The sequence below is a fragment of the Myotis lucifugus genome, unplaced genomic scaffold (genome assembly GCF_000147115.1).
Source record: "Myotis lucifugus unplaced genomic scaffold, Myoluc2.0 scaffold_169, whole genome shotgun sequence".
Lineage (NCBI taxonomy): Eukaryota > Metazoa > Chordata > Mammalia > Chiroptera > Vespertilionidae > Myotis > Myotis lucifugus.
Genome location: NW_005871217.1, coordinates 509,804 through 522,369, shown reverse-complemented (window position 1 = coordinate 522,369; position 12,566 = coordinate 509,804). Strand labels below are relative to the sequence as shown.

Genomic DNA, 12,566 nt, shown 5'->3' with positions numbered 1-12,566 from the left:
AGTGGTCTAGATATATTTCCCAGTTTATCTAAAAGATCATATACCATCTGGTCTAATATTTTATAATTTTGGGATATGCTGAATGCTGTTTTTTTTGTAAGCCACATTTTTGAATTGGGAAGGGACTTAAAAAACCAAGTTTATCTTTCTCCCAAAAATCTAAATCTGTTATTCACTGTCTTGAGGCAGAGCTTGGTTAGTATTTTAATCCTTGGAAACTCTTCCTTAAATGCAATTGTATTTTTAGAAAGTGGTCTTTAATCAGCAATGTTTCTCCCTCTTTTTACTAGGTTGTTCGTTCAGCAGCTACAAGTGGAGCTGGTAGCACTACCTCTGGTGTTGTATCTGGCAGCCTTGGCTCTCGGGAGATCAACTATATCCTTCGTGTCCTTGGGCCGGCTGCATGCCGCAATCCAGACATTTTCACAGAAGTGGCCAACTGCTGTATCCGCATTGCCCTTCCAGCCCCTCGGGGCTCAGGAACTGGTAAGTTTCCCATTCTCCTGGCCTTTTAAGACATTGAGGTTTATGGCCTAGTATAACCCCAGAAATTTTCTTCAAAGAGATCTGTAACTTGGAAAGCTTTCTTAGGCAAGCTTTGGGACATTGGCTGATTGATCATGTGAGTCAGTTCAGCGGTACTTCAATAGGTCTTTGTCCTGTGGTAATCTCTGGGAGAAATACCAAGGATTGTCCTTGCTTTTTAAGAACTCATCTTAGTGTGGCAGCAGGGCTTACATACAGTGAATGGCTTATAGATTGAATGATAGTTGAGGAACAAACAGATAAATGACTCATGATACAGAATGAAGTATACAGTATCCTCAGTATATTCTTGCCAAAAGTGTTTGGCCTATATTTAATTATGAGGAAACAATTAGACATAAATTGTGAAACATTCTATAAGAAAACTGGCCTAGATTCTTTTCCAAAAATATAAATATATTGAAAGTGGAAAAATGCAAGGATCTCCTAGATAAAAGACCAGAGAGATAACCCCCAACAACCTTGATGGGGTTGTGGACCAAATAAAAGAGATTTGGAGAAATTTGAATACTGACTATCCTATCTATTAAAGAGGGAGATATGCTAATTGACCCTCATGCCTTCTCAAAGATGGCGGTGCCCACAACCAATAAGGAGGGAATATGCTAATTGACTGTCCCGCCCTCAAAGATGGTGGTGCCCATTGCCACAAGATGGCAGGGCCAAGTCCCCTCAGCCCCGCCGGGGCAGCAGACAGGCCCTGCTGCTCTGCGTGCCTGCCTTCAGAGACCCCCAGTCCCCTCAGCCCCCCAGCCGCCCAGGGCCAGCCCGATGGTGGCTGCCTGGCCGGCTTAGGCTTGTGCTGCCGGCAGTGGCAGCAGCAGAGGTGTGATGGGGTGTCACCTTCCCCTGATCGCCCGGTCGCCTCCTGCCCCTGAGGGCTCCCGGACTGTGAGAGGAGACAGGTGGGCCCCCCCCCCCCCCCCCCCCCCCCAGTGCATGAATTTTCATTCACTGGGCCTCTAGTTGTTAGATAATATAATTGTGTCTTTGTTAAATTTCCTGGGTGTTATGATGGTTATATCGGAAAATATCCTGGATGTTAGGTGTATGGTTAGATATATTTAGAGGTAGACAAATGGTGATTCTGTATGAAAAGTATATGGATATTTATTTACTAATCTTTCAATATTTCTGTAGGGTTGTGGATTGTTTGTTTTGTTTGTTTTTAAATAAAAAGTTGGGTGGGGGGCTAATTATTTTGGGGTGCCTCAGTGTGCCTGACCCTGTGCTGGGCATGTATGGTCTCATTTAATCCTCATGTTTTAAGAATGAGAAATTTGAGGTTTCTTGGAAGTAATTTGGCCATGATCTTGAAATAGAATTGGATTTTAAAACCAAGTCTCCCCAACTCCAAAGCCTGTGCTCTTTTACCATTTGCTACAGCTGTATTAAATCCTATGGTAATTGGGGAAGGTAAAGGCAGATACTCTAATAGGCTGCTTGAACATTAGAAATTACCTCCTTTCCCAAGCTTATATGTTATGTAAACCCCCTTCTAAGTTTCTATCAGTAACCAAATGTAGGTACCAGTTCACTATTAACTAATTTTTCTGTCTCACTTTGTCTTAGCTTCAGATGATGAATTTGAGAATCTTAGAATTAAAGGTCCTAATGCTGTCCAACTGGTGAAAACAACCCCTTTGAAACCCTCACCACTGCCTGTCATTCCTGATACTATCAAGGAAGTGATCTACGACATGCTGAATGCCCTGGCTGCATACCATGCTCCAGAGGAAGGTATGTAACTAGCCCACCAGAGGAAGCTGAGCACTTTGCCTGGGTCATTTCAACCAATTCATGCCTTAGTGAACACTCACTGTATGCCCATCCTCTGGGAATCAAGATAAATAAGCCACACAGTGCCCTTCTCTAAAGAAATTAATAGTAATGTAGTATGACAGATGCCAAAGTAGTGGTGAATCCTAGAGCAAGGCATCTGACCTGGTGGAGGTGGGGCCTGTAGGGAAGTTTCTTAAAATACATGTTTTCTGGAAGAAGTATTAAATGATAAAAATGGGATTGCCAGAGTTCCGTGATATGAAAGAAAGTACATCCCATCCAGTGGGGAAAATGAACAGTGATTAAAAAGATAAGAGCATCTTGTTAGCAGGTTGAAAATAAAATACCCAGAAGTCTTGCCTGGCCAGTGTAGCTTGGTGGATTGAGCGTCATCCCATGTGCCAAGAGGTCACTGGTTTGATTCCCAGTTAGGGCACATGCTCAGGTTTCAGACTCAATCGATCGATGTTTCTCTCTCACATCGAGGTTTCTATCTTTCCCTTTCCCTTCCTCTCTCTAAAAAAATCAATTAAAAACATCTATCTAATCTAATCTAATAAAAGAGAAACATGCAAATTGACATGTACCTCCGCCACGCCCACAAGCCAATCAGGAGCGAATATGCAAATTAACCCAACTAAGATGGCAGCAGCCACGGAGCTGGAGCGAGCAGGAGGCTTGGGTTGCCCCTGGCAATGGAGGAAGCCAAGCTTCCCGCCTGCCCTGCCGGCCCTGAGCTCCGCTCAAGGCTACAAAGTTTCAATTATAGAAGATAAATAAATCCCAGATACCTGCTTCCAGCCCGCAGCCGTGGCCAGCCTGAAAACAGCCCTCAGCCCCTCACCCAGGCTGGCCAGGCACCCCAGCGGGACCCCCACCGTGATCTGGGACACCCTTCAGGGCAAACCAGCCGGCCTCCACCCATGCACCAGGCCTCTATCCTATATAATAACAGCAGAGCAACTGGGAATTACTGGTCACTATGACACACACTGACCACCAGGGGGCAGGCGCTCAATGCAGGAGCTGCCCCCTGGTGGTCAGTGCACTCCCAGAGGGGGAGCTCTGCTCAGCCACAAGCCATGCTGACGGCTGCCAGCACATCAGTGGTGGCAGGAGCCTCTCCCGCCTCCTCAGCAGTGCTAAGGATGTACGACTGCAGCTTAGGCCTGTTCCCCGCTGGAAAGTGGACATCTGCCGAGGGCTCCCGGGCTGCCAGAGGGATGTCTGACTGCCAGCTTAGGCCCGATCCCCCAGGGAGCAGGCCTAAGCCAGCAGGTGGACATCCCCTAAGAAGTCCCAGACTGCAAGAGGGCACAGGCTGGGCTGAGGGGACCCCCCCCACATACACAAATTTTTGTACACAGGGCCTCTAGTCTAAAAATAAAATACCAGGTAGTCTCTTAATGTGTTCACTCTCAGAAACAAAACATCTTTATTACCCAAAGGAGATGGGAACAATATTAGAAGATACAGCTAGGCTTCCTGACCTTTGAGACCACCTTCTCAGTCCATCTTTATTCCTAGTTAAAATGCTGCGAATAATTACTGGGAAACACATGAGTGGATTGCTTGAACCTAAGATTTCATTCCAGTAAGATTTTTCTGGGTTTTATTCAGGACATACTTATTTGATAGGTCCCATGGGATTGCCAGAAAGTGATGAACACTGCCTTTAATAAGTCAAGAAAATATGGATCTTTGGCGCTTTTCATCCATACAGCATTCTGATGTAGAGCTCCTAGCTTCTACGTGCACAGAATCTTTAACCAATCTTATACCCCCCCCCAAAAACACACTCAACAATTTATTAAAACCATTGATTGACCTTCCCACTACATTAGACATGCTGGTAATACTAGGTATGTTAATTTAAGCTTAGTGGAGTGACAGCTGAGGAAAGTGAGCAAAGTAAATTGCCTCTGGTCACAAAACTAGTTAGTGATAGAATGAGGCTTTCAGCCATGCTGTCTTGGTTACACAGCAGGTCCTCAAATAAAGTCATTTTGTTATAAGGTTGAGAAGATGCCTTAGGAACTTTACTCATGTTTATATCAATTAGCCTGTGTAAAATTGATTTTATTAACATTTTGTTGAAAGTCACAAAACCCATCAACAACATTATGTGAGGACTTACTGTACTATGTCTAGCAATATGAATATGTAAACAATTGTGGCAACTTGGAGTGGAATTGTCCAAGCTACCAAATAGGTATTACCATTGCACAATTACAGAAGAGTTTTGTTTTGTTTTATTTTGTTTTTCTAGCTGACAAATCTGATCCTAAACCTGGGGGTATGACCCAAGAGGTTGGCCAGCTCCTGCAAGATATGGGTGATGATGTATACCAGCAGTACCGGTCACTTACTCGGCAAGGCAGTGATTTTGATACACAGTCAAGTTTTTCCATTAATGTAAGTCAGTTCCAACTTCCTACTTTCCTTCTCCTTTTCCAATACTTGTGTGTTCTCAGTATTCAGGGTTATGCCAGGGAAATGTCAAAGGTATTAATTTTGATTTATCTGTAAATTATATGTTGCCTAAAAATGAAGATAAAATTAGGGTGTCTTTGGGATTTTCTTTTCATTCCTTGGGTTGGAAATGTTTTCTTAATTCAGTTTTCATTCTCCTCTTTTCCCCCAATCTCCCAGTCACTATTTATAAAGATGACTTCCCACAGATTATAATGGCATGTGGGGGAACGGAGAGAGTGGGGGAGAGAATAAGTGGTTAAAACATCAGCTAAAGAGAATATGTAGCATTTACAGCCAGTACCCTGGGAAGAAGTCCTGCCATTTGGGGGTAGTTATCTTTGAAATTAATAATGGCTCAGGAGTTTTCTTCTTCCATAGAGTCAGGTCTTTGCTACAGATGGTTCTTCCACTGAGACAAACACACCTGGGGCATCCCAAGAAGGTAATGGTTTTTTTTTCCCTCTTTTGTTCTAATTTCTTGAGGGAGTCAGAGAATACATGCATAATTTTAAAGTTTACTTGTTTAAGTGAGCTTTCTCAAGGTTGAGTTTAGTGTTCTGTAAATAGTTTCTACATGCTAAAGTTAATGGAACTGTGACTTAACTAACCCAGTAATGGTTGCTATGGTAATATTCTTTCGTTGTACTCTTTAAATCATCCTGTATATATTTTTTGATGGCTTCCATGTTGGCTTATAGAGCTTTGGTGCCAATGGCAGTGTTCTAGCTGTATGGTGGATTCTTTCCCCCAGCAGAGTCCATAGGCTACTTGCCAAGAATTAGAGAAATGTCATGTGGAAGCAATTCTAATGAGACCTTTAAAGAACTGCTTCTCCTTGGATAGGAAAGATCTTTGAGGTCGAAGTTAGGAGACATTAAACTGAATATCTAATAGTGAAAATTTTTTAAAAGGCTATTAACTGGTAAAATATTGGTTAGCTCATTTTGGTGGACTTACTGCCCATCTATAGTATGGGTGATAGTAATATTATTCAGCTGAGGCATTATGTCCTTTATGTAGCAGACTATAGTAGACATCAAAATGAAACTGATTCATCCCCTGCACTTAAAGAATTTTTTCTAGTGAGGGAAACCAGCAACCATCATGATGTAACGTCATTAACTGCTGGAATAGAGGCATGCTAGCATGCGGTATAGTGGGCACGTGATGTAATAGCAACTTACATGGATGAGATAGATGAAATCAGCATTTTAGCTGAGCTAGATAAGTAAACGTGTGCTAAGCAGACGTGGGAAGGAAGAGGTAAATGAGTGAGTACACAAGGCATATTTGGAGAGCTATTAGTACGGTATTTCTGGAGCTTAAGGTTATATATAAGAGGAGGGCAGGTGGTGGACAATGTGTGAACAGTTGAGCAAAGCCTCCCTGATGTACTATATCCACAGACCATGTCTGAGACCTGGGTCATTCGACCTTTCTGTCCTTCCACTGCAGTGTGAGAAGGGCATTCAAGTTGTACCAGTGACCTAAAGTGGAGAAGTGGTTTTCTTTCCACTAAAGGCTTGTTCTCACCAATATTTCAGTGTGGAATTGAACTGGTGTTTGGCTCTTTCTCAACAGCTTCAACTCCAGAGGAGTCTCGAGATGGGAAAAAAGATAAAGAAGGGGACCGAGCCTCCGAAGAAGCCAAACAGAAAGTTAAGGGTAGCAAACCTTTAATGCCCACCTCCACTATTCTTCGTCTTCTGGCAGAGTTGGTGAGGTCCTATGTTGGTATTGCTACCCTGATTGCCAACTACAGCTACACTGTGGGCCAGTCTGAGCTGATCAAAGAGGTAATGCTTGCAACTTCTGCTTAAGACTTTATACTGTTGTCATTGGACACCTGCTGTGTTAGATGCTTTACTAGGAACCTATGCATGTTAGCCCAATGATAAGAGAGGCAGGGGCCTCTCAAGACACATTAAAGAGCAATGCCTTTTTTTCCATAACGTGGAGCCATCAGGCTCACTGCAGGGAGTGAGTTGCTGCAATTTGTTAATTTGTTTTGTGGAATATCACTTGGTCTGCACTGTAGAGATTGCAAAAGGCCAGATTCGAATCAGAGAGAACAGTTAGGAATCTGACTCAGTATAATCTAGGCAATACGGGATCTTAGTGAAGTTGGTGGGTGTTGGGAAGGTACTTGAAGAGATGTGTTAAAGGTAGAAATGGACAAGAATTGGATTTGGAGGGCGAAGGTGAAATCAAGGACTCAGATGTTTTATGTTTTTTTATTCCTCTTATGTTAGAAGAAACGGTTTGAAGAGAAAATGTGGAATTTGAGAGGAATCCTGTGGGTCACTTAAGTAAAGGTGCCTAGGAGACAGTAGAATAAACCAAACATATAAGAATATTGGTGTTTAGCTTTCAGATGTACTTACATCTATGCAAAGACACCAGATGTAGTAATAATAGTATTAGTAATACAAGTCATATTTTATATATCCTGATAGAGAATTATCTTCAGGTTACATTTTTCAAGTGAGAGAGCACTTTAAGAAACTATATCATGGCCCATCTGGTGTGGCTCAGTGGTTGAGCATCGACTTATGAACCCGGAGGTCACTGTTTGATTCTCAGTCAGGGCACATGCCTGGGTTGTGGGCTCAATCCCCAGTAGGGGAGTGAGCAGGAGGCAGCCAATTGATGATTCTCTCTCATCATTTATGTTTCTCTCTCTTCCTCTTCCTCTCCCTCTCTCTCTCCCTCTCCCTTCCTCTCTGGAATCAATAAAAATATTTTTTTCTTTAAAGAAGAAAGAAAAGCAAATGTTTAGGGGGAAAAAAGAAAAGCTACTGTATCATGTTTTCATATATGTAAAGGGGTGCCCAAGGACGTTTTTTCATAAAGGGGACCTTGTTTCGGCACAGCATATGTGTGGGAGTTCAGATTGCCATTACTCGGTATTTTTCCTATTTATTTTTATTTATTTTAACCATTCTAGTGTGTTTGTGATGGTATTACATTATCATTAAAATTTCCCTGTCTTTATTGGCCATTTGGATATGAAGTGTTTAAGTCTTCTTGTTTTCTATTGAATTTTTTATATATTTTGTATATGAGTTCTTTATGGAATATATGTGTTAAATATACATGGCATTTATTTCAAAGTTTTTACTCATTTATGCAAGTTGTAGTTATAATTTATAATAGCATTACTTGTGGAAAAAGAGTTGCAAATTTATTAAGTATCTGCTTAATACATTCCAAGTAACCCACTGGTACTGGGTACTCATAGGTGCTTTACAAATCCTATATAATAAAAGAGAAACATGTAAATTGACCATCCCTCTGCTTTGCCCACCAGCCAATCAGGGGCAAGTATGCAAATTAACCTGTCAAGGGTGGCTGGTTAATTTGCATGCACAGGTGCCGGGTGGAGAACAGAATGGGAGAGCTGGTGGCTTGGGAGGACATGGCTCCCTCGGTTGCACCCCCCAAGCCACCGGGCGGAGAGCAGAGTGGGAGAGCCAGCAGAGAGTGGAGCGGCTTGGAGGACTTGGCAGAGTGGGAGGCCATGGGACAGAGACAGAGCAGGAAGGGAAAACCAAGATCGCGGGGAGCACCAGGAATGCTGAGAATCGTAGTTCTGGTGGTAGACGGATCTCCTAGACACTAGCAGTGGTTCTCAACCTTTCTAATACCATGACCCTTTAATACAGTTCCTCATGTTGTGGTGACCCCCAACCATAAAATTATTGCATTAGGAAGGTTGAGAATCACTGAAGTGAGCCTGGAGCAAGTTACTGTTGTGGAGGGGAATGGAGGGAAAGCAAAGGTGAGAGATGTAAGTAAAGTCAGAGATCTAGGAAAAATTAAAAGGAAGATATCCTAAAACTTCCAGGAAATCTCCACCAATGAAGCAAAGGGGGGGGGAAAATTGCCTCTATTATTCTGTGAGCAACAAACCAAACTGAGTTGGGGTCTCAGACTATTCGCTCATATGATTGCAAAGACAGACAGAAACTCCTGGATTGGAGAGAGCTCCCCTGAGGGCTCCCAGATTGGAGAGGGTTCAGGCCGGGCTGAGGGACCCCCCCCACACCCACCAGTGCATGAATGTCATGCACCGGGCCTCTAGTGTTAATGATAATCCTCTTATCAGCACTGAAAGGTTGTTGGTGTTTCTCCCCTTAATAGAGAAGAGAGAAGGCTCAGAGAGGTCATTAACTTGCCTAAGGCACACTTCAGAGTAGCAAGACTAGAACTGAAACCTAGGTCTGATTCCAAATCCTTTTTAGTCGATTACATTGCTTTCCCAAATTATAAAGTTTTTTTCCAGTTTTTATTAATAATGTCACAAAATTATTTACACTTTTATTCAGAAAACGGTTTAACTTTTTAGTCACTACTGGGAAATTTTTTAAATTCTAATAGGTGTCTTAACAAGGCCACCTTATCTAATTGTCCAGACTCTAGAATTCTTAGCTGCATTTTTATTGAGGTAAAATTAATATGAAATTAAGCATTTTAAAGTGTACAATTTAGTAGCATTTAGTATATTCAGTTGTGCGGCAATCATCTTATCTGGTCCCAAAATCATCAGTGCATTTTAATCCAAAATCTGCTTGAATGACAGCAGAACTAAGTTTTCTTTTTAAGATAAGGAAATATTGGGGGATACATCATTGTTAGAGGGAAATCTAATTCTATTTTCTCCCCTGTTGTTGGACCTTTTTTGCTATTTTAAGTAACCCTGCATTAAGTGTTTTTGCATATCCATATCTATGATTGTGCAATTTCTCATTCAAACCCTGCCAGTTTCTAGCCCAGGGTTCTGGGCACATTGTAGATGTCGGTAATATTGTAATTTAATTAAATACTGAAAGGATGATAGCACTCAGTTAGGAATCAAGATTTGAATCCTTGCCATTGACTAAGTTCTTTGTGCAAGTCACATTTCTTTGGACTTCATATTGCCCATCTGTTAGATGGGGAAAATATCGGATTGCATTAACTCTTACAGGTTTGCTATGAACAGTTCTATTTAAATATCACACATAAAAATGATTTTAAGAAATGCCAAGTAACATCTAAATGAAGATGTGAATGGGACTTGGGAGCATAAAATCTGGATTTGCTACTCACTTAGCTTGTACCTTTAAGCCTGGTTTTCTCATCTGGCTGGGTGACTTCAAGAATCAACTCTGTGTGAGTGTACCTTGTTGGTGTACAAAAGATATGGCATAACTGTGCTTGTGAGTAAATGTCATGCTTAATGACTTTTCAGGACTGCAGTGTGCTAGCTTTTGTCCTGGACCACCTCCTCCCACATACCCAGAATGCAGAAGACAAGGACACGCCTGCCCTGGCCCGCCTATTCCTCGCAAGCCTGGCTGCTGCAGGGAGTGGCACAGATGCCCAGGTGGCCCTTGTGAATGAAGTAAAAGCAGCCCTGGGACGGGCACTGGCTATGGCTGAGAGTACAGAGAAACATGCCAGGTAAAATTCATGCCTGACCTAGTGCTGGTGACCAGTATCATCCCCTTACTTCATTCTTGGCCCACTGGATTTCTTGCATTTGAACAAGAGTTCTGTTTATAGCAGCACTGTATATTCTCTGGTTCTCTCAAACTGATTACATTTGGAGTAGGTGGGTAAACAACTTAATCTTATTTTTTAAATTACGTTTAAAGAGTGAAGAATGCTACCACCCAAGGAGTAAGTTCTCATCTGTTTAGTTGTTACTTTTAGGAAGTAATAGAACACAGAGGGTTATCTGAGGCAAGATAGTGAAGATGTGGTCTAAGAACATGCTATATTCACGTGATAGAGATGTCAAACTTCTCTCCCAGGCTTCAGGCAGTGATGTGTATCATCAGTACTATCATGGAGTCCTGCCCCTCCACGTCCAGCTTCTACAGCAGTGCCACAGCCAAGACCCAGCACAATGGCATGAACAATATCATTCGACTCTTCCTGAAGAAGGGACTGGTTAATGACTTGGCCAGAGTGCCTCACAGTCTGGACCTGTCCAGGTAAAATCATTTCCAAGCCCCAGGCTTTTGCCCTCTCTTTAATCATGCGGCTTGCTTCTCCATTTGCCTAATATTTCATGTTTTCTTGCCAGCTGAGTAGTGAACAGCCAGTGTGATAGGAAAAGTTTGGGTGTAGGTGGGAACCTGAGTTCTTAGTATTGTGGCTTTTAAGCACAGCACTTTCTGTTTTTAGGCCTTAGTCTTCTCATTTACTGGAAACTCAAGAGTTGGACTGTATCACTAAATTTTTTTCCCAAGCTTCCCCTCTTTAATTAAAAATAACCTTTACGCCCTAACTGGTTTGGCTCAGTGGATAGAGCGTCAGCCTGCAGATTCAAGGGTCCCGGGTTCGATTCCGGTCAAGGGCATGTACCTTGGTTGCGGGCACATCCCCAGTAGGGAGTGTGCAGGAGGCAGCTGATCGATGTTTCTCTCTCATTGATGTTTCTAACTCTCTATCCCTCTCCCTTCCTCTCTGTAAAAAATCAATAAAATATATTTTTTTAAAAAATAAAAATAACCTTTGCCCTAACTTGTTGGCTCAGTGGATATAGCGTCGGCCTATGGACTGAAGGGTCCCAGGTTCAATTATAGGCAAGGGCATGTACCTTGGTTGCGGGCTTGATCCCCAGTAGGGGGCCGTGCAGGAGGAAGCTGGTCAATGTTTCTAACTCTCTATCCTGCTTCCTTTCCTCTCTGTGAAAATCAATAAAATATATATATTTTAAAAAAAAATAGTCTCAAAATATTTTTTAAAAAATAAGTAAAAATAACCTTTTATTATAAGATTATATGTGTATCATAAGACTACAGATGAGTGAAAATAGACATCATATTCCTACCACCCAGATGCCACTGTTGTTGTATATCTGTCAGTGCTTTTCTTCACATACATAAATAAAACTATACATGCTATTGTGAAACCTTAGGTGGGGTACGTTTGTTTTTTGTTTCTGTTTTTGTTTGTTTATTTGTTGCTCTTTTTTAGTATCTACCTATCTGTGTAAATAAAGTTTTATCCTATCTAATGCCCAAATCTATATTCAAAATTTTTGTCCAAACCAGAATTCAGTTATGGACCTTACATTACATCTGGTTGTATCCCTTGTAACTCTATTCTAACAAAGGTTTTTAATTCCGTTTTTATTTTATTTTTTAATATATTTTTATTGCTTTTGGAGAGGAAGGGAAAGGGATAGAGAGATAGAAACATCAATGATGAGAGAGAATCATTGATCGGCTGCCTCCTGCATGCCCCCTACTGGGGATCGAGCCCACAACCCAGGCATGTGCTCTTGGCCAGAATTGAACCTGAGACCCTTCAGTTTGCAGGCCGACGCTCTATCCACTCAGCCAAACCAGCTAGGGCCTTAATTCATTTTTTTAAATCTTTATTTTATTACTGTTGTTCATGACACTAATTTGTTGAAGTGACCGGGCCAGCTGTCCTGCAGTGTCTCACTTTCTGGATTTGGTCCATTTGATACCTTACAGCATAGTTTAACTTGTTCCTTTACTCCCTATTTTCTATAAACCTCTTGTTAGAGCTGAAGACTTAATGGAGCTATTTAAACATTATTAGCTAGGATATATCATAGATGGTGTACATCTTATTGTATAATTTGTGTTGTTGTTACTTTGACACTATACAAATATCTAGTTCCCTATCAACTATATACTTAATTAATGTTCTTAATGCCAGTTGATAATCTTTGCATGAGCCAGTTAATTTCTCTGGGGGCTATCAAGGACAGCTTTCTAATTTCTATCATTCCTTCTATA

The 12,566-nt window shown here is 41.7% G+C and overlaps 1 protein-coding gene across 15 annotated transcripts in view; it reads left to right on the top strand.

Annotated features, from left to right (window-relative positions):
- Positions 1–12,566, top strand: part of HUWE1 (HECT, UBA and WWE domain containing 1, E3 ubiquitin protein ligase) — a 142,704-nt gene that overhangs the window by 99,548 nt on the left and 30,590 nt on the right. For all 15 annotated transcript variants that reach the window (XR_002831059.1, XM_023760014.1, XM_023760016.1 and 12 more), the window contains 7 exons: positions 291–486; positions 2,119–2,286; positions 4,598–4,743; positions 5,182–5,245; positions 6,385–6,599; positions 10,037–10,248; positions 10,602–10,784. Coding sequence is in view for 14 of the 15 variants with exons in the window: in XM_023760014.1 (XP_023615782.1) it covers positions 291–486; positions 2,119–2,286; positions 4,598–4,743; positions 5,182–5,245; positions 6,385–6,599; positions 10,037–10,248; positions 10,602–10,784 (1,184 nt within the window). In the remaining variant the exon portion in view is untranslated. The remainder of the gene's footprint in view (positions 1–290; positions 487–2,118; positions 2,287–4,597; positions 4,744–5,181; positions 5,246–6,384; positions 6,600–10,036; positions 10,249–10,601; positions 10,785–12,566) is intronic.